This window comes from Triticum aestivum, chromosome 7B, assembly GCF_018294505.1.
Source record: "Triticum aestivum cultivar Chinese Spring chromosome 7B, IWGSC CS RefSeq v2.1, whole genome shotgun sequence".
NCBI classification, from domain to species: Eukaryota; Viridiplantae; Streptophyta; class Magnoliopsida; order Poales; family Poaceae; genus Triticum; species Triticum aestivum.
This window is the reverse complement of record NC_057813.1, coordinates 564138371-564160635: the sequence shown is the minus strand read 5'-3', so window position 1 is coordinate 564160635 and position 22265 is coordinate 564138371. Positions and strand designations below refer to the sequence as shown.

Genomic DNA, 22265 nt, shown 5'->3' with positions numbered 1-22265 from the left:
AATCGGCTCGGTGCTACTAGAGAACACCAGCGGATTCAACCTTAGAAAACGGACTAGGTGGTCTACAGGGGGTGGTGGAGGTGGGTTGTTGTTGTTGTTGCCTTGGTTCTGGTTCTGAACTAGCATCTGCATCAAGGCATTCTGCTGCTAGATCAACTGAGTGAGCTCCGGTGGGAATGCAAATCCATTGTCACGTCTCGGAGGCATCTAATGTGTTTAGAAGGGGTGAGAAAACAGAATAGAATGAGGTCTAAGAGATATTCACTACCCATATGCTCATGGGACAAACACAATCAATTCACTTCATTCAATAGCACACAAGGTTCACACAAACGATCTAACCTATGATTACAAACTCGATCATTGCTAACTACTTGGAGGAATACTACTAGTTACATGGTGGTCATCTAGAAAATTTCATCAGAGGAAGACTCCATAATATCTGCTCCAGCTTCGTCAACGTAGTCGTCATCACTGTCATCATTTGCATCACTGTCCGTGTCGGTGTCATCCAAGATGATGTAGTCCTCCGAATGGATCTCCTTTGCTGGTTCTCGCTTATGATTCTCCACTGGTAGTCCTAGCTTCCTCTTCAGGTCTTCATGCTTCTCTAGTAATACGGCAATTTCTTCCTCGTATCCATCGCGTGTAAACTTGAGTTCCTCTTCTAGCTCGTTGTTTCTCTTCATCAGCTTCTTGATCTTCTTCATGTTGATAGTTAGTTGATTCTCTTGTTGACGAATATGATCACCCATCTCCTGAATGTATGCTGCAATTGATCCATCCCTCCTGGTACGAATCATCTCCCATTCTTAGTTTCGGCGGCCACATATTTGATAAATGGTGTTCTCCAGCTCCTTGTGATATGCTACCTCTTGAGCACTCCATTGGTTTTCCCTTGAAGAGGAAAGGGTGATGCAGCAAAGTAGCGTAAGTATTTCCCTCAGTTTTGAGAACCAAGGTATTAACCCAGTAGGAGGCTACACGCAAATCCCTCGTACCTACACAAACAAATAAGAACCTCGCAACCAACGCGATAAAGGGGTTGTCAATCCCTTCACGGCCACTTGCGAAAGTGAGATCTGATAGAGATAATAATAAGATAAATATTTTTGGTATTTTTATGATATAGATTGGAAAGTAAAGATTGCAAAATAAAATAGATCGGAAACTTATATGATAGAAAATAGACCCGGAGGCCATAGGTTTCACTAGTGGCTTCTCTCGAGATAGCATAAGTATTACGGTGGGTGAACAAATTACTGTCGAGCAATTGATAGAAAAGTGCATAGTTATGAGAATATCTAGGCATGATCATGTATATAGGCATCACGTCTGTGACAAGTAGATCGGAACGATTCTGCATCTACTACTATTACTCCACACATCGACCGCTATCCAGCATGCATCTAGAGTACTAAGTTCATAAGAACAGAGTAACGCAATAGGCAAGATGACATGATGTAGAGGGATAAACTCAAGCAATATGATATAAACTCCATCTTTTTATCCTCGATGGCAACAATATAATACGTGCCTTGCTGCCCCTGCTATCATAGGGAAAGGACACCGCAAGATTAAACCCAAAGCTAAGCACTTCTCCCATTGCAAGAAAGATCAATCTAGTAGGCCAAACCAAACTGATAATTCGAAGAGACTTGCAAAGATAACCAATCATACATAAAAGAATTCAGAGGAGATTCAAATATTTCTTATAGATAATCTTGATCATAAACCCACAATTCATCGGATCTCAACAAACACACCGCAAAAAGAGTTACATTGAATTCCAAGAAGATCGAGGAGAACTTTGTATTGAGATTCAAAGAGAGAGAAGAAGTCATTTAGCTAATAACTATGGACCCGAAGGTCTGTGGTAAACTACTCACACTTCATCGGAGAGGCTATGGTGTTGATGTAGGAGCCCTCCGTGATTGATCCCCCCTCCGGCGGAGCATCGGAAAAGGCTCCAAGATGGGATCTCACGGGTACAGAAGGTTGCGGCGGTGGAAATAGGGTTTCGTGGTGCTCCTGGATGTTTTCAGGGTATGGTGATATATATAGGCGAAGGAAGTCGGTCAGGGGAGCCACGAGGGGCCCACGAGGGTGGGGGGCGCGCCCACCCCCCTAGGGCGTGCCTCCCTGCCTCGTCGCTTCCTCTTTTGCTTCTTGACGTCCACTCCAAGTCTCCTGGATTGCGTTTGTTCCAAAAATAACTCTCCCGGATGTTTCATTCCGTTTGGACTCCGTTTGATATTCCTTTTCTTCGAAACACTGAAATAGCAAAAAAAACAGCAATTTGGGCTGGGCCTCCGGTTAATAGGTTAGTCCCAAAATAATATAAAAGTGCTTAGTAAAGCCCATAAGCATCCAAAACGGGTAATATAATAGCATGGAACAATAAAAAATTATAGATACATTGGAGATGTATCATGAATCACGATCCAATCCCCGTTTACGAGCATGGCTAAGCAATAATAAAGCATAACGTATATTCCCGGGGTGATCAAAAGGTATTAGGTTCCTACCTCAAGCACTACAACGAAACCACATGTTCCCAGTCCTACTCATGCAAATATTTGAGGGGTAATACAAATGCATAGTAAAAACTGGGTATGGAAGAGTATGATCAAATTGTAACTTGCCTTGTTGACGATTTGCAAACTCTAAAGATTCGTAGTAACAAGTTTCGCACTCCGGGTAATCTAGCGTAGACAAACAATAGCATACATAAGCAATCACTCAAATGAAACAACGAGAAAAAACAAGAAAAGATCCAAATCAAACACGAAATAGGCAAACGGCTTAAACTAACAGAAAGTAAAACCTAACATCATTATTATTATGTATATTAGATCTTAATAGTAGGTACATGTGATTAGCTACGATTTGCAAAAAGAAACAACTCAAATGGAGAAACGAAACTCAAAATACGAATGAAACAAGATCGTTTACTAATCTGAACTAAAGTCAAATTTTACAGTGTCAAAATCATGTTCAAGTTGGTTAACTGGAAAGAACAGAACGTCACGAAGACTTAGGCGCTGGTTTCATCTAATTTGGACAAACGAGCAAAAAGCTACGCCAGTTTTAAGATCAAGGGCTAAATCACGAGAAAACTATTCGCGGATAGGTCCCTGACCCAAAATAAACTAAAAAGAAAAATCTACCGCGCGAACGTTCCTTATTTAAGATAAAACTAAAAAAGCCGATCTAAAAAATGACTAAACCGCAAAACCGAAGAACCGACCGGTTCTTACCGGTTCAACGACGGCGGTAAACGGCGGGGCGACGGCGGCGGCTCGGCTCGACTCCGACGAGGCGATCCGGGGGCGGGGCGAGGCGGCGGCGGCTCCTAGCGGCGGGGTGCGGCTGCGGCGCGGGCAGCAGCAGCGGCGGCGACGGCGAGGTGGGACGAGGGCAGAGGGGAGTGTGGCCGGCCCCTTTAAAGAGGGGGGCATCCCGAGGCGGTGGCGGCGTCGCGGAGTCCTTCGGGACTCCGGCGGCGTGTTCGCGCCGGACTCCGGGCGGGAGGAGGCGGCGGCAGCGCGATGAGCCGGCTCGGCTTCGGCCCAGTCGATCGAGAGACTTTTTTCTAAATAATTACGCCGCAAAAGAAAAATCCTAAATAAATATAAAAAAATCTAAAAATTCGAGAAACAATTTTCACCATCAAAACCTAATATTTAGTAGAAATGAACATTTTTCTGGACTAATCAATGCAATTTTAAAAAATGCAACGTTTCTCTAATTCAAATAAAATAGCAAATAAAATATCAATAAAATAATAATTTGATTTTAAAAATTCTTTTCCAATATTTCTATGATTTTCGAGAAGTCATATTATCTTCTCTCATTTATTTTTTTATTATCGAAAATAATTCGAGAGAAAAATAATAAAATCAAATTGATCCTCCTTTCAAATTTGGAATAAATTAAAATATTAATTTTTTGAAACCTCCAAGTCTCTCCTTGGGTCCTTGAGTTGTTTAAGGTTTTTAGGATCACAACAAAATGTAAGAACAAATATGATATGCATATGATAATCTATGTATAACATCCAAATTGAAAATTGGGATGTTATAAAAAGCACCTCCTTGCCACTATATTGTCAATGGATATGATTACAACATGGGCTACTATCTGGCTGACGGTATCTATCCTCCATGGATACCTTTGTCAGCATCATTTCAAACCCAGTTGGCCAGGAAAAGGCTCACTTTGCCCAAAGACAAGAAGCACCTAGAAAGAATGTGGAGAGGGCATTTGGAGTTCTTCAGGCCAGTTTTGCGGTTGCTCGTGTACCTGCAAAACAATGGGATCTGGAGACCTTGTGGGAGGTGATGACATGTTGTGCGATCATGCACAACATGATCGTTGAGGATGAGGGTGACGACGCTGCCGCAACTCTGAAATTTGAGAACATGGGTGATCCTATCCAACTTCCGGACCAGAATCCAATCACATTTGAGGAGCTTATTTAAATGCATCAACAAATTCGGCATCGACCAACTCACGAGCAGCTCAAGGAGGATCTAATTGAGTATCAATTGACAGTGAAAGGGGACAACAATGTTGGGATGTAAAATATTTGATTTAAAAAAAATTAACTACCACTACATGTGGCTATTTGAATTTATGTGCCCTTTGCAGCTGGCTACTTGGTCGTGCGGACTGGGGAAAAAATCCAGAAGGCCAGATGTATGCAACTATGGTTGGATGTCGACCTCCCGTATCTGTGTTTTCAGACTGGTCTCCCTATCCGCGAACGGATGCGGAAGGTTTTTCACGGGTTGCCATTAGAGACGCCCTGACAATATAAGTAACTTAAGATTGGTGCAATAATCTAGACCTAGAAAATAAGGATTTCCTAGAATTTCGTAAGTGGGCCGCGTGTTGTGGCCCAGCGAAGTCAGCCCACTTATTTTTCTGCCCACGCAGCTGTGCAAATTCTATTTTTCACACAGGGCGACAAATAGTTGGACCATCGCATAAAACAACTAATAATGGGCTGGCCCATTTTCTTTGTTGCTATGTTTTATTTCTATTTTTATTCTCCTTCCCCTATCTCTTTTTGACTCCCAAGTTTATTTTCTTATAGAATTTATTTCATAAATTCAAAATTCTCAAAACACATTCAGAACTAAAAAAATTATATAAAATGTTCAGAATTCAAAAATTTGTTGCTATTTTGAAAAATATTCGCAACCTGAACTTTTTTCCATTTTTTCGAAAACTTTTATTTTTTTCAAATTTTTTGGAGATTTCTAAAAAGAAAATGGAAATTTAAAAAATGATCCAAATTCGTTTTTTTTGTTTTAGTGAAATTTTCACAATTAAAAATAATGTTAAAAGATACATATTTTTGAAAAATGTTATGAATTTTCAACACATGTTCTCGTTCTAAAAAAATGTTCAAAATTCAAATAATGTTCATGTTTTTATAAAGAAAGTTGACGTTTTCAAAAAGTGCTTGTCAATTTTAAAAGATGTTCTTGTTTCAAAATTTATTCACGTTTTTCTAAAACTGTACATAATTTTTAAAGAATTGTTCAGGATTGAAAAAAAGGTTCATGTTTCCTACTATATTCATAAACTTCATACCTTAAAATCTCTTTGATTGAAAGGAAAAGTAGGTTGAATCATTCATGGGCCTTCTCTGGCGTACGGTGACGTAACAAAACTTTTCAATGCCCTCGATCAATGGATGGATAAGTAGCGGATCGATTACTTCACACCCCGACGAAACCGAGAAGCTAAATGTTCATTTTTCACGTGCACACAGGGTATTGCTTGCACATATAATTCTCACTAATTTTAAATGCATACTAATTTTTCTCCCGTTACAACACACGGGCATATGTGCTAGTAATAGAGAGAGAAAGATGAGCAAAAGCAAAATGGATATTGCATGAGCATAATTGCAACAGTGAAAATCACTAAGTTTTGCATACCAACATACTGAAAACAAATGGCAGAATAATGAGCTAAAATGACCGAATAATGATAATGAACCACAAGTTGCTCACTTCCATTGAACACCCCGTATTATTCTCTGAAATTTATTCTTCACAAAGATCTCACCAAGTGGAGTACCAAACTAGCACTGACCACTGAGTTGAAGAAGTTACATGACATGGGTAACAGGGACTCTGCAAGAACGCGCTGGTCACAACGTGGTTCTCTCGGGCGGTACCTACGGGGTGGGTGGGCACGAGGACCAGCGGCGTCTTGCGGTGGAAGGTCAGCTGGCCGGCCTCCTCCATGCTCACCTTCTCTGCCACCGTACCCTCTGGCAGCTCCCACTCGAAGCCGTACAGCATGTTGGCCAACGTGAACTCCACGTTCGCCACCCCCATGGCCAGTCCGGGGCAGATCCGCCGGCCGGCGCCGAATGGCATCAGCTCTAGGTGAGCACCGCGGAAGTCCACCTCGCCGTGCCTCCCGCCGGATAAGAACCTCTCGGGCTCGAACTCTTCCGCGTCCCGCCCCCAGCTCACGGGGTCCCTCCCGATGGCCCACGCGTTCACTAGCACCCGCGTCCCCACCGGCACGTCGTAGCCACCGATCTGCACCCGTCGCAGTGTCTGCCGCGGAACAAGCAGCGTCACTGGCGGGTGCAGCCGCAGGGTCTCTTTGACCACCATTTTCAGGTATGTCAGCATCGGCAGGTCGTCTGGCCGCACCCGCTGCTCGCTGTTGCCGCTGCCGGCGACCACGACCCATATCTCCTCCTGTGCTTTCTTCAGCACCCGCGGCTTCCGGATCAGCTCCGACATCGCCCACAGGATCATCGTGTAGCTCGTGTCGACGCCGCCGAGGAACGCGTCCAGGAGGACAGCCTTGACGTGGTCCCTCGTGAAGCCGTGCTCGTCGCAGATTCGGACGAGGGCGTCCACCAAGTCGCCGCCGCCGCTCACCGGCTTGGGGCGCGCGGGATCCAAGTGCTGCTCCAGCACTGCCTCGAAGAAGGCATCACGATCTTTAAAGATCCTCTCTCGTCGCGCGACGATGCCGGCGAGCCGGTCGATGAGCCGGCCTGCGGCGGTGGGGAAGAAGTCTTCGGCAGAGAAGCTGGCCGCCATATCCATGGCCTCCTCTAGGACATGCTAGAGCCGCTCGTACTTGCCCTCAAACACCGCGCCGCACACGCCCCCGTACGCCACCGTGCCGATGATGGCGTCGGCGACACAGAACACATGCTCGTCCAACGACACCGGCCCCGCCGCGCCGCCCAGGGTGGCCATGAGCCTGTTCACTTGCGCCCGCCGCGCAGCTTAGGCGGCTCTGACGCCGCGCGCGCCTGGGAGCTCTGTGGCGAAAAGGTTGCGCATGTCGCGCCAGTAGGCACCGTAGGGGTGAGAAGGCGATGCTCTTGCGTCCGTAGGAGAGCCGCTCGGGGCCCGGCGACGCGGGCCGGCTGCAGCAGTCAGCGTCGTCGGACCGTACCACATCGCGCGCTGCCGCCGCGGACGAGGCCACCGCCGCCGTCGGTGCGGCAGAGCGCCCAGATGGTGCTGGTTGCCGAGCACTGGCACCCGTTTTGGGCCCGGCGGCAGCTTGGGCCGCCTTTCCCCGGGGCAGCGCTTGGTTGGCAGCAGGAAGGAGACGACGGGGAGGAGGAGGCAGGCTAGGAGGAGGAACTGCCATAGTGACATCGTCCCGAGGGAGGTTTACGCTCTCACCGACGAGGTGTTGCTGCTCGATCGCGGATGGTGGGGGGTTTATAAAGTGGGTGGCTCCGTTGCTGGCACTCTGGAGGTTTTCTTTTTTATGGTATATAATACGTGTCTCATTTAGTATTAGGATAAGTACATTTAAAATACATATATGTGGTAAACCATCCAAACTATTCCAAAAGTACATTTTAATAGTTTAAATCGTTTACCAGATGTGGAATATATCCAGACATATTTTAGTGTTAGATAGATAGCTTCGTATCTAAGTAAATCTAAGACAATCTACAAATAGAAGATTTTTTATTCTATTTTGATTACGTTTAGACAATTATTATTATTAGTACTCCCTCCACTCCTAAATATAAGTCTTTTTTACATATTTTAAATGGACTATAACATACGGATGTATATAGACATATTTTATAGTGTATATTCACTCATTTTACTCCGTATGTAGTCATTTATTGGAATATCTTGAAAAACTTATAGTTTGGAACAAAAGGAGTATATCACAAGGATCATAGATAAGTCATGCACAAACACCGAAAAGACAATGGAACGCTAGCTTTTGCACAAAGAAATGACAACCAAGAAGTAAAATTATAATCAAGACTGAATAATCCTCTGAATTTAGACACCAACGCCCGTCACCTGCCTCTGACACCACCACAGCAGCCATCAAAGAAAGAAAATAAAGGATCACCTTCACACCCGAGCTCGATGCGGCTCCATCGCTGATATGCAACTTTGCGGACCTCCAATGTGGCTCGCCAAAGACGAAACCATTACCGTTGAACGAATCAGACCGAGGCAACACCCCAGACACGCAATCGAACTCGAGATCTGGCACCCCCACGTGATTAAGACACTGGAGGAGAAAACCACACCTGCCATCCACGAACCACAAACCCCGCACACGATCCACCATCTTCCAAATGCCGCCGATGCAAATGACAATTTGCATCCGATCCTGGACTACCTCCCAAGCTTCGTACCGGCGCAGGAGCAAACGTTGTGGGACTGCACCATCTTCCAACAGTCAGCGTCGTGGGGCCGCACCACGTCGCAAGCTGCCGCCGCGGACGAGACCACCACCGCCGTCGCCGCTGAGGTGGAGCAGCACGACGGGGCCAAGTCGCACAGGCTGCGGTGTGGCAGAGGGCCCAGCTGGTGCAGGTTGCCGAGCACCTGCACCTGCTTCGGGCCCGGCGGCAGCTTGAGCCGCCTTTCCTCGGGGCTGCGGTTGGTTGCCAGAAGGAAGGAGGAGGAGGAGCTGCCGGAGGCGGGGCCAGGAAACTTGAGATATCCATCGTTTACAGAATGTGACCGATTACTTGCTCGCCCGTACCTTGGTAGAACAGCTAACCATTTATGCAATCGAGGCAGCTGCGAGAGAGCATGTGGCCGGCATGGATTTCTTCTGTCTGGTGGATTGCTTGCGGATGAGCTAAGTTGCCATTTTCGTTTAGGCCTCGTTTTGTATAGGAGAAATAATAATGCTCTCGACTTGGTTTCTTCCCTCACTCCTCCATGCTCTACACCCTCCCACCTTGACTTTACGTATGGTTTTGGGTCGAGGTAGTTGTCATCTCTCGCATGAATGCATGGACCGGGACTTCAAAAATGAGGGATTTTTATATGGCGCATGCATGCGCCCTTGTCATACGTCCAGTTGGACATGACTGTTAACCGTTCCTAAATACTTGTCTTTCTAGAGATTTTAATAAGTAACTACATACGGAGCAAAATGAATGAATCTACACTCTAAAATATGTCTACATACATCCATATGTTGAGTCCATTTAAAATGCCTAGAAAAACAAATATTTGGGAACAGAGGAAGTAGTTCATAGTGATGCTCACTGGATGATCCGCATCACAAAGCCGGTGAACAGGTGGGACGAACGCGGTGCACACGACAACCCAGCTGCCGTCGGACACGGCAACACCGGGAAGACCTCCGGGCGGCATATCCAGCAGTCAATATTTCAATTATTCCGAGACTACAGTAGTATAGAAGTCGACAGTGAATTGGCTGGAGAGTTTATGATAAGCTAGAGTGCAATAGGTAAATTTGTGCGGTCAGGATATACACATTTCCATATCCGAATTCCTCAAATATACACGCTCAACAAATTACAACGTTATAAGAGTTGTTACCATAACCTTCCACCCAAAACGCCTACCATCCAAGTCTTATCTAGCAACTAGTTACACTCTACACCAATGATGAATCACATGAGATCAAAACCAGCATTCGCAGATATAGCCACTGACAACCTGTCTCGCATCTGTTCTTTTCTGTAAGATAAGAACCAACCAAATGTTATACCCTGTCCAACTGAAACATAAACAAAATGATAGCACATGCTCGTGTACTTATGTTATTTACTTACATCTGATATGGAGGAAGCATCAACTCATTAAAGCATGTATGTGCTCTAGGCAGACGGCCTGTATCGTCTGTGCCAGGAATAACATAACTGCAAGAGAAGAGCTGTGAGCATAATTCTCAGCCAAACACAAAAGAGGGTAACATTATAAGACAAGCCCACCTCGTTATTCTGAAATTCGGGTCAAGAGTTTCAAAACCTTCAATAGGACCATTGATTTTAAGTGGTTATTGAGTCAATCTATTATCACAATGTCTAACATAAATAAACAAATAAGGAACAAAAATAATTCCGTGAAGAAAAAAAATTAACATACAAGAGAAACTGCTTTTGTTCATTCTGGCTGAACCTCCTTAAGACATTCCAAAACATAACAATAACCTCATGATCCTGTAAAAAACCAACATCAACAAGATACAAGAACATGAAGAAACAGGTCAGGGTAATGTCTAATTTACTCGGAAAATAGTAACAGAAAGTTAAAAGATTTTTTCTTCCTCTCAATGTTGATTCCTACATCAATTTTTCATAGTAGCCAGCTTTAAGTAAGTGGTTCTTTGGATTACGAGAATTAAACCTGGGTTACATCGACGCAAGGCCAGGACGGTGGCAGAAGGGCTGGCAGGTAACTCTTGGGCACATGATATACAAGGGGTCCTGGGTCTGCACGAGATCGGCCAATACATGCTGCTGTGGCAGGCTGTGTGCCACACCATCCTGACGAACGAGCCGGATCGCCTGCTCTGGAGGTGGACCACCAATGGCATCTACTCGGCGCGCTCGTGTTATGCGGCCAGTTTTCAGGGATCCACACGGTGCCATTCTTGGAAGCTGGTATGGAAGAGCTGTGACGCCCGGATAATCAAGCTACAGTAACCTCTGCTAATGACACCACGTCACCTCCGTTACTGTCACTAATCTCGCGTTAGTTCGAAAACGACTCAAATTCAAATTTGAGATTTAGGCGAACAACAAAAGTTTTCAAACATTAAAACTAAAATGTCCAAAATGTGTCAAATAAATCATGGGTAATACTGGTGGAGAAACCACAAATTTTATAAAATGTTTAAAGGCTCTAAACTAATTAAAATAGCAACTATGACAATTAATTAAATGCCTTTTTAAAAATAATAATAATGCAAACTGTTTTAATTAGGTGTCAAACTTTTGGGGCAGTAGAATAAATTATAACATTAAATTAGGAGTTGTATTTATATTTTATAAAACAGAAATTAAAAGAAAATAGATAAAGAAAAGAAAACAGAAAACAAAGCTGAAAAAAAAGAGAAGGCAACCCCCCCCCACTGGGCTTCGGCCCAGCAGGCCACAACCCCCCACTGGGCCAACCCACCAGGCCCAGCCGGCCACTCCCCCACTACTCCTTATCTCCTCACCCACCGAAACCCTAGCCGCCCCCCCACTCCACCCGATTCCTCCCCCGATCCCCTTCTCCTCCCTCCCGCGCCGACTGGATCGGGATCCGCCCGATCCCGTCGCCCCCCCCCCCCGACGCCGGCGACCCATCGCCCCGTCCTCACCTCCTCCCCTCCTCCCCGACCGGCCGCACAGGGCGCCCGCCACTCCCCTCGTCGCCTCGGAGCCGCCCCCGACGACCACCACGCCGCACGCCACCGCCCCGTCGCCGTCGAGCGCCTCACCGCCCTCCTCCTCGACGGTCGCCCCCGACCGCCCCCGAGCCGCTTTCCTGAGACCCTACGCCCCCCCACCGTGAGCTCTTCCCCCCCTTCGCTCCCCCCGATCCCCCTGGGATCGATCCCCTCTCCCCCCCCCCCCCGCGCTCGGTCGCCGTGGCCGGAGCTCGCTCCGGTGCCGCGCTTGCCGCGCTCGCCGGCTCACCGCGCCCGCGTCCCTCCCCTCGGGCCACCTCGCTCCGCCGAGGCCCCCCCTCCTCTCCTTCCCCTGTCACCGTGTCGCGCCCGACCGCCCCGACGAGCTCCTCGACGCGCCCCCGTGCCTGTCGCCGCGCCCGGCTGTGCACACCCGCGCCTCGATGCGCCCGGACCGCGCCCCGCCTTCGCCGACAGCCCCGCATGGACGCGCCACTCGCGCGTGCCTCGCTCCTCTGCATCGTGCCCCGCCTCCGCCCGTTGCTGGCGCTGCTGATGCCGTGCTGCGCCCGCCTCCCCGCGCGCCACTGCTCGCGGCTCCACCGGCGTCCGTCACCGCTGCCCCTGGCCGCGCCCCTGCTCCCCTCGCCCTGCCGTGGCCGGCGCCTCGCCGTGGCCACCGGCCTCCCCTGCTCCCCTCGCCCTGCCGGCTCCGCCCACCCTCCTGGGCGTGCGCCCGAACGAACGGGTGCGGGTTGCGCCCGAACCCGCACCGCCCTGTGCCCGCTAGCCCCCCCCCCCGGGCCACTGACTAGGGGGCCCCGCCCCATAACGTTTTTTTTAAAATAAAATAAAATAAAATAAAATAAATAAATAAATAAATATATTAAATAAATAAATGAATAATAACTAAAATAATTAAAACATTAATTAATTAATTAATTAAGTAAATAATTAATTTAATTAATCCTGATTAATTAACCTAATGGCTAATTAACCTAATTAACTACTGTTAATTAAACTAAACTAGGGTAATTAGTTAACAGTCACTGACGAACGGGACCCACATGTCAGGGTTGACTCAGTCAACCCCTGTTGACTGCTGACGTCAGCATGACATCATGCTGACGTCATAAATACATTTTTCGAATTAATTAAATAAATAATTAAATTCCAAAATTGTTAAAATCTTTTAAAAATCATATCTTTTAATCCGTAACTCGGATTAAAATATTTTCAACATGAAAGTTGCTCAGAACGACGAGACGAATCCGGATACGCAACCCGTTCGTCCGCCACACACCCCTAACCTATCGAACTCGCAACTTTCCCCCTCCGGCTCCTCTGCCCGAAAACACGAAACACCGGGAATACTTTCCCGGATGTTTTCCCCCCTTCACCGGTATCACCTACTACCGCGTTAGGGCACACCGAACACCGCGTATTGCCTTGTTATATTTTGTGATGCTTTGTTTGCTCTGTATTCATTATTTCTTCCCCCTCTTCTCTCCGGTAGACTACGAGACCGACGCTGCTGCTGACCAGTTCGACTACGGAGTTGACGACCCCTCTCTCTTGCCAGAGCAACCAGGCAAGCCCCCCCCTTGATCACCAGATATCGCCTACTCTTCTCTATACTGCTTGCATTAGAGTAGCGTAGCATGTTACTGCTTTCCGTTAATCCTATTCTGCTGCATAGCCTGTCATTGCTGCTACAGTCATTGATACCTTACCCGCAATCCTAAATGCTTAGTATAGGATGCTAGTTTATCATCATTGGCCCTACATTCTTGTCAGTCTGCCTTGCTATACTATCGGGCCGTGATCACTTGGGAGGTGATCACGGGTATATACTATACATACATACATACTATACAGATGGTGACTAAAGTCGGGTCAGCTCATTGAGTACCCGCAAGTGATTCTGACGAGGGGGCTGAAAGGACAGGTGGCTCCATCCCGGTAGAGGTGGGCCTGGGTTCCCGACGGCCCTCGATTGTTACTTTGTGGCGGAGCGACAGGGCAGGTTGAGACCACCTAGGAGACAGGTGGGCCTGGCCCTGTTCGGCGTTCGCGGATACTTAACACGCTTAACGAGATCTTGGTATTTGATCTGAGTCGGCTACGAGCCTATACGCACTAACCATCTACGTGGGAGTAGTTATGGGTATCCCGACGTCGTGGTATCAGCCGAAGCACTTCAGACGTCAGCGACGGAGCGGCGCGCGCCGAATTGGACTGGAACGCCACTAGGCTAGGTCTGCTTTCGGCCGCCCTACGCAACGTGCAGGTGTGCTATGGGCGATGGGCCCAGACCCCTGTGCGCTTAGGTTTAGACCGGCGTGCTGGCCTCTCTGTTGTGCCTAGGTGGGGCTGCGACGTGTTGATCTTCCGCGGCCGGGCATGACCCAGGAAAGTGTGTCCGGCCAAATGGGATCAAGCGTGTTGGGTTATGTGGTGCACCCCTGCAGGGAAGTTAATCTATTCGAATAGCCGTGATCTTCGGTAACAGGACGACTTGGAGTTGTACCTTGACCTTATGACAACTAGAACCGGATACTTAATAAAACACACCCTTCCAAGTTCCACAGACAACCCGGTGATCGCTTTTCCGCAGGGCGACGAGGAGAGGATTGTCGGGTAGGATTATGCTATGCGATGCCACTAGAGATGCTACTGGAGATGCTACTTGGAGATGCTACTTAGAGATGCTACTTGGAGGACTTCAATCTACTCTCTTCTACATGCTGCAAGACGGAGGCTGCCAGAAGCGTAGTCTTCGACAGGATTAGCTATCCCCCTCTTATTCTGGCATTCTGCAGTTCAGTCCACTGATATGGCCTCCTTACACATATACCCATGCATATGTAGTGTAGCTCCTTGCTTGCGAGTACTTTGGATGAGTACTCACGGTTGCTTTTCTCCCCTCTTTTTCCCCTTTCCCTTCTACCTGGTTGTCGCAACCAGATGCTGGAGCCCTGGAGCCAGACGCCACCGTCGACGACGATCCTACTACACTGGAGGTGCCTACTACTACGTGCAGCCCGCTGACGACGACCTGGAGTAGTTTAGGAGGATCCCAGGCAGGAGGCCTGCGCCTCTTTCGATCTGTATCCCAGTTTGTGCTAGCCTTCTTAAGGCAAACTTGTTTAACTTATGTCTGTACTCAGATATTGTTGCTTCCGCTGACTCGTCTATGATCGAGCACTTGTATTCGAGCCCTCGAGGCCCCTGGCTTGTATTATGATGCTTGTATGACTTATTTATGTTTTAGAGTTGTGTTGTGATATCTTCCCGTGAGTCCCTGATCTTGATCGTACACATTTGCGTGCATGATTAGTGTACGATTGAATCGGGGGCGTCACAAGTTGGTATCAGAGCCGACTGCCTGTAGGAATCCCCCTTTCCAACTCCTTGGCCGAAGTTGAGTCTAGACTTTACAAAACTTTTACTAACATGGCTGTGTGTCTTACGGGCACACGTCGCCATTGGGTGGTATTAGGATCTTTTATTCCTCGACCTATACTCTGGGACTCTGACATCTCTTCTATTCGGGTTAAATGAATTTTTACTAAATCTAACATTAGGATCTCGTTATCATTTTCACCCGGGGAGCCCCTTATTACTGCTGATCGTCTGCTGCACCAGAAGACCCTGAAGATACTCTCCGCTGTTAACCCGAGAACTTGTGTTCATCGCGTTTGCAATTCACCTTCCACCGCAAACCCTTATGGATAACTACTTGCATTTGTTATTCTTACATTCATCCCCAGTGGTCTTGTTATTACAAGATACCCTGAAAAACTCGTCGTGGTTTCGATAATCCCTTGAGCTTACTGCCTTGCTGTTCTTGTCACTTGAATACCCCTACGGTTAATTCTCGCATTTATCGAGTATCCGCCCATCCCCCAGTTGTTCATGAGTTACACAAAAGTCTTCGAAATACCACCCGATATTCCGAAAATCCTCAGCAACCTATTGCTCTGGAATTTCTTGTTTGCTTTCATTATGATTAATCCCATAAGTATAGAAATCTTATTGACATTTCTTGTCATTATCATTTTGAGTCTGTTGACTCAATATGTTGCGAATACACGCAATCATCATTGATCCTTATAAATTACCTTTCCGGCTGAGCTTCCATTCCTTTAACTGGAATTGGTTCTCGACCAATCCAATTGTCTTTGATTGTACCCTACGGCTATTCAACTTATCCACCCCTAATCAGAGCATTGCTTCTGATCCCTTGATTTGGAAATCATAATTCCTTTGCATTTGACAATTGAGTTAGTCAGTTGTTTCTATAATCTGCTTCCTCTAGTTGAGTACCGATGCTCACGTCAGATCCCTTGTGGACCACCAGATCCTTTGTTGGATTTTATCTGACAATGCCCTTCATATTCAATAAACTTGTGAGCCTTTTCTCGGATACATAATGCCTTTGGTAAATTGTATCGTCTGCTTTCTCAACCATGCTCTGCCTTCAAGCTTGAGTTAATTACTTCTAAAAGATTCTGGTATAGGATTCTAAGATGCCCCGATGGGTTGAACCTATGCCTTCCTTAATATGTGTGAACTCGAAAGTTTTCACGAGTCGTACTCTTCTGGTATTTTGCCAGATAAAATTTCAACGCTATAACTTCATCGAAAGCGAGAAGTGAATGAAAGGGTATGCATTGGAGAAGTGGGAGTCGACCTTGAACTTTGTGTTCATGCCCATGGACACGATGTATATCCTATCATGGAAGCTTCTTGTAACAATAACTATTTCCTTGATAACTAACATATGGTATCTGGGAATTGATCCCTTGCAACCGTGGTTCCGACCATGATTGTTCTTCTTTGATCTCACTTCTCGGACAAGTAAAAACAATTGTCTCCTATGGATCAATACCCCAGTCCAACCTCTATTTTGATCTATCGTCGAGTATTACCCCCTGGTATCTCGAGATTATCATGGAACTGCATAACTTTTTATGAGTTCTTCATCAAGTGCTACCTTCCCACTGATTCCAATTTTCCGCGGGCTCTGTGTTACTAAACACTCAAAGACACCGATAACTGAACCGAGACCGCTCTACGGTTCAACAACTCTTCAGTAAGCTTCTATAAGTACGAGTTTGTACCCAATCACGCCATTCCTAGCCTGTTTGGCTATATCATTGTCGTGACGATTCTAACGGTGCTACCTGGTCCTTATTCTCGGAGCACCAATTTTCGACGATGAACTAACCTTACGTCGATTTTCCTTGTCATACCCTTTCACCTACAACAACAAGCTTGAGTTTGAGTTTGTGTCGTAACTGTGGTTCCAATAACCTCTTGCTTCATCATTCCTTTGACTTGATGTCGTCGCTGATTGACTACATCTGCATGAAATCTCTCGACAATTGTGTCGTGATCATCATCAACCTTATGAGCTCTTCCAGGAATTCAATTGAATTCATGATGGGTAATACCATCCTTGCCCCTCGATGATTCCTGTTCTCATCGACCACTTTATTGCCTTTCGTTCAACACAACTTGTTCGTGTTTTATGTAAACCTTGAGATCACTGCTACCCAGCAGTTGATCTTCCTTACCTCGGAAGTATTACCATCTCTTTTTGTCAAGAATGTGGTGAGAATTTCACCACCTCTTAATAATTCTTGATATCATAATACTTCTTGCCATCTTCGTTCATTCCTTGGTCCCCGTATTGTTTTCAACCGGAATACCGACAATGGAGCTATGACGTGTGAATTCAAAACTTCTAGCAACCCTATTGCTTTGAAGTGAATGGGCGATAGTTCATTCTAAGTCCTTCGCTAATTGAATCACCATTCTGGCATTAGTCGTGCAACCCAACCCATATTTCGGGCGCACCTTTCAACCAATGTTTAATTGTGTATGTTTTCCTCGAGCATACTTCCTTATATCATTTGATCTGACAAATGTTATCTCCTTGTTCACTTAATGGTGGAAATCCATCTTTTGGGAATCTCGGTGAATTGCCGTTGAGTTCACCAGACACCTCCTTGTCCTCTCCTTGGGTTAATGATGAAATCTTGTTAACGGAAGTCACTTCATAGTTCATTTCCCGAGAATCTTACAGTGTCATCCCGTCAATTGGTGTTGCACCTTTCTTCTCAGGCATCCTGAGCCTGAGGTATCCTGACACCAATCATACCTGAATCTCCGTCAGATATGATGGTTAGGACAACTTTCCAAGAGTTATGATATTGATCCTTTGATGACCCGGTAAGATGATGTCATGCCTAGCACCCCCCCCCCTCGGCTGGAGGACCTATCATTATAGATTCCTTTTCAGCAAGGTTATCCATTCACCCATGAGGAAATTGTAAGACTTATTCTACAAGTTATTCCTGATGGATCCTTCGTGTTTCCAGAGTCTGATCTTCACATGAAGACCATGTCAATGCTATCTCGAAGCATGTCTATGGTACTCCAATTTTCAACAAGAACATTTGAAACCCAATGTTAAATGTTTCTTGCCCAATTATCCAAACACCGTTGAATGGGTAATGTCATGAAAATTTCTCTTCCCCTTTCCTAAAGGGTTTTCTACGCTATATCCCGTCATGAATATCATGCGTTGCTTGCCCTTGGGAAGGATATACCCCCTGATATATGTGTTTAAACACATTTTCCTTTTCATTGTTCTGTTTACTCTGATAATCTTATTTTCCTTTCCATTGGTTGGTTTAACCTTTCTTGAGGTCTATATAATCTAAGCAGTATTATTCTCCTGCTTATGTAAACACCTCGGTGTACAACTCTGTCAGTAAGACCCTGTTGAAATTGTCGATAGCATTCCGGTCACCACCGATGGACGAGAACTTTGCCTATTGGTCCGCCTCGTTCAACGAGCAGGAAAATGGTTCTCTTCGTCCCTCGCCCCTGGTACCGACATTGTGCCGACATAACTGATAGGCTACCCTCTGACATGCCTTGCTATTGTGACCGTGCGAGATGTCACCGCTCCTATTTTTAACCCACCTGGTGGGCCCATAACCCACAGTTCCACAGGATCGAAACCTGACTCTCCTGTACACCCCCTGTTCCCAAAGTTATTCCTCACGCGTGGCCTCGTGTGTAATTCACGAGCCACCTTACGATGAGATCATCAATCTGGTATCAGACGCAATACTTATTCCCATTGCTCTGAACCCCTTTCACACTTCGCTTCAGGCAATGAACGATTGCCTATGCGCTTGAAACTTCTATTTTGCACCTTCTTGCTTTGCTCTCGATATTGTCTTAAATTTCAATTCGAGAGTTACTTTCCGCCACCTTCCTCGTTGTTGTCTACCAAATAATCTACCCTGCAGAGATCCATTCTTCGGCATACCCCCTTAATCTTTCGTTAGTACGATGAAATTTCCGAAGAAAGGATGATGACTTCATCATGATGACCTGAAGCAGAGAAAAGAAGACATCAATATAATGGGTCGACCTCTTCGAGAAGAGCAACCAAGACTGAGAAGATCCGTTAGCATTTCGTAACTAGATCCCTCCCCCCTTACTCGTGCTCCTAAATCTCGGGACGAGATTTCTTGTAGTGGAGGAGAATTGTGACGCCCGGATAATCAAGCTACAGTAACCTCTGCTAATGACACCACGTCACCTCCGTTACTGTCACTAATCTCGCGTTAGTTCGAAAACGATTCAAATTCAAATTTGAGATTTAGGCGAACAACAAAAGTTTTCAAACATTAAAACTAAAATGTCCAAAATGTGTCAAATAAATCATGGGTAATACTGGTGGAGAAACCACAAATTTTATAAAATGTTTAAAGGCTCTAAACTAATTAAAATAGCAACTATGACAATTAATTAAATGCCTTTTTAAAAATAATAATAATGCAAACTGTTTTAATTAGGTGTCAAACTTTTGGGGCAGTAGAATAAATTATAACATTAAATTAGGAGTTGTATTTATATTTTATAAAACAGAAATTAAAAGAAAATAGATAAAGAAAAGAAAACAGAAAACAAAGCTAAAAAAAAGAGAGAAGGCAACCCCCCCCCCACTGGGCTTCGGCCCAGCAGGCCACAACCCCCCACTGGGCCAACCCACCAGGCCCAGCCGGCCACTCCCCCACTACTCCTTATCTCCTCACCCACCGAAACCCTAGCCGCCCCCCCACTCCACCCGATTCCTCCCCCGATCCCCTTCTCCTCCCTCCCGCGCCGACTGGATCGGGATCCGCCCGATCCCGTCGCCCCCCCCCCCCCGACGCCGGCGACCCATCGCCCCGTCCTCACCTCCTCCCCTCCTCCCCGACCGGCCGCACAGGGCGCCCGCCACTCCCCTCGTCGCCTCGGAGCCGCCCCCGACGACCACCACGCCGCACGCCACCGCCCCGTCGCCGTCGAGCGCCTCACCGCCCTCCTCCTCGCCGGTCGCCCCCGACCGCCCCCGAGCCGCTTTCCTGAGACCCTACGCCCCCCCCACCGTGAGCTCTTCCCCCCCCTTCGCTCCCCCGATCCCCCTGGGATCGATCCCCTCTCCCCCCCCCCCGCGCTCGGTCGCCGTGGTCGGAGCTCGCTCCGGTGCCGCGCTTGCCGCGCTCCGGCTCGCGCCGGCTCACCGCGCCCGCGTCCCTCCCCTCGGGCCTCCTCGCTCGGCCGAGGCCCCCCCTCATCTCCTTCCCCTGTCACCGCGTCGCGCCCGACCGCCCCGACGAGCTCCTCGACGCGCCCCCGTGCCTGTCGCTGCGCCCGGCTGTGCACACCCGCGCCTCGATGCGCCCGGACCGCGCCCCGCCTTCGCCGACAGCCCCGCATGGACGCGCCACTCGCGCGTGCCTCGCTCCTCTGCATCGTGCCCCGCCTCCGCCCGTTGCTGGCGCTGCTGATGCCGTGCTGCGCCCGCCTCCCCGCGCGCCTCTACTCACGGCTCCACCGGCGTCCGTCACCGCTGCCCCTGGCCGCGCCCCTGCTCCCCTCGCCCTGCCGTGGCCGGCGCCTCGCCAGTGGCCACCGGCCTCCCCTGCTCCCCTCGCCCTGCCGGCTCCGCCCACCCTCCTGGGCGTGCGCCCGAACGAACGGGTGCGGGTTGCGCCCGAACCCGCACCGCCCTGTGCCCGCTAGCCCCCCCCCCCCGGGCCACTGACTAGGGGGCCCCGCCCCATAACGTTTTTTTAAAAAAAATAAAATAAAATAAAATAAATAAATAAATAAATATATTAAATAAATAAATGAATAATAACTAATATAATTAAAACATTAATTAATTAATTAATTAAGTAAATAATTAATTTAATTAATCCTGATTAATTAACCTAATGGCTAATTAACCTAATTAACTACTGTTAATTAAACTAAACTAGGGTAATTAGTTAACAGTCACTGACGAACGGGACCCACATGTCAGGGTTGACTCAGTCAACCCCTGTTGACTGCTGACGTCAGCATGACATCATGCTGACGTCATAAATACATTTTTTCGAATTAATTAAATAAATAATTAAATTCCAAAATTGTTAAAATCTTTTAAAAATCATATCTTTTAATCCGTAACTCGGATTAAAATATTTTCAACATGAAAGTTGCTCAGAACGACGAGACGAATCCGGATACGCAACCCGTTCGTCCGCCACACACCCCTAACCTATCGAACTCGCAACTTTCCCCCTCCGGCTCCTCTGCCCGAAAACACGAAACACCGGGAATACTTTCCCGGATGTTTTCCCCCCTTCACCGGTATCACCTACTACCGCGTTAGGGCACACCGAACACCGCGTATTGCCTTGTTATATTTTGTGATGCTTTGTTTGCTCTGTATTCATTATTTCTTCCCCCTCTTCTCTCCGGTAGACTACGAGACCGACGCTGCTGCTGACCAGTTCGACTACGGAGTTGACAACCCCTTTCTCTTGCCAGAGCAACCAGGCAAGCCCCCCCCCCTTGATCACCAGATATCACCTACTCTTCTCTATACTGCTTGCATTAGAGTAGCGTAGCATGTTACTGCTTTCCGTTAATCCTATTCTGCTGCATAGCCTGTCATTGCTGCTACAGTCATTGATACCTTACCCGCAATCCTAAATGCTTAGTATAGGATGCTAGTTTATCATCATTGGCCCTACATTCTTGTCAGTCTGCCTTGCTATACTATTGGGCCGTGATCACTCGGGAGGTGATCACGGGTATATACTATACATACATACATACTATACAGATGGTGACTAAAGTCGGGTCAGCTCATTGAGTACCCGCAAGTGATTCTGACGAGGGGGCTGAAAGGACAGGTGGCTCCATCCCGGTAGAGGTGGGCCTGGGTTCCCGACGGCCCTCGACTGTTACTTTGTGGCGGAGCGACAGGGCAGGTTGAGACCACCTAGGAGACAGGTGGGCCTGGCCCTGTTCGGCGTTCGCGGATACTTAACACGCTTAACGAGATCTTGGTATTTGATCTGAGTCGGCTACGAGCCTATACGCACTAACCATCTACGTGGGAGTAGTTATGGGTATCCCGACGTCGTGGTATCAGCCGAAGCACTTCAGACGTCAGCGACGGAGCGGCGCGCGCCGAATTGGACTGGAACGCCACTAGGCTAGGTCTGCTTTCGGCCGCCGTACGCAACGTGCAGGTGTGCTATGGGCGATGGGCCCAGACC

General features: G+C 47.4%; 1 protein-coding gene and 1 pseudogene across 15 annotated transcripts in view; both read right to left on the bottom strand.

Annotated features, from left to right (window-relative positions):
* Positions 1 to 6080: 6080 nt before the first annotated feature.
* On the bottom strand, positions 6081 to 7672 carry LOC123158174 (4-hydroxyphenylacetaldehyde oxime monooxygenase-like; annotated as a pseudogene).
* A 2021-nt stretch (positions 7673 to 9693) lies between these two features.
* Positions 9694 to 22265, bottom strand: part of LOC123160370 (E3 ubiquitin-protein ligase UPL6) — a 32583-nt gene continuing 20011 nt past the window's right edge. For 6 of the 15 annotated variants that reach the window (XM_044578179.1, XM_044578182.1, XM_044578183.1 and 3 more), the window contains 3 exons: positions 10389 to 10462; positions 10076 to 10162; positions 9694 to 9980 (listed from right to left, as the gene is read on the bottom strand). In XM_044578179.1, the coding sequence (XP_044434114.1) occupies positions 9914 to 9980; positions 10076 to 10162; positions 10389 to 10462 (228 nt within the window). In that variant the 3' untranslated portion in view covers positions 9694 to 9913. Of the gene's footprint in view, positions 9981 to 10075; positions 10163 to 10234; positions 10463 to 10649; positions 10981 to 19221; positions 19276 to 22265 lie in introns of those variants that run through there. The other 9 variants (XR_006480141.1, XR_006480146.1, XR_006480142.1 and 6 more) reach the window with 7 other exon arrangements.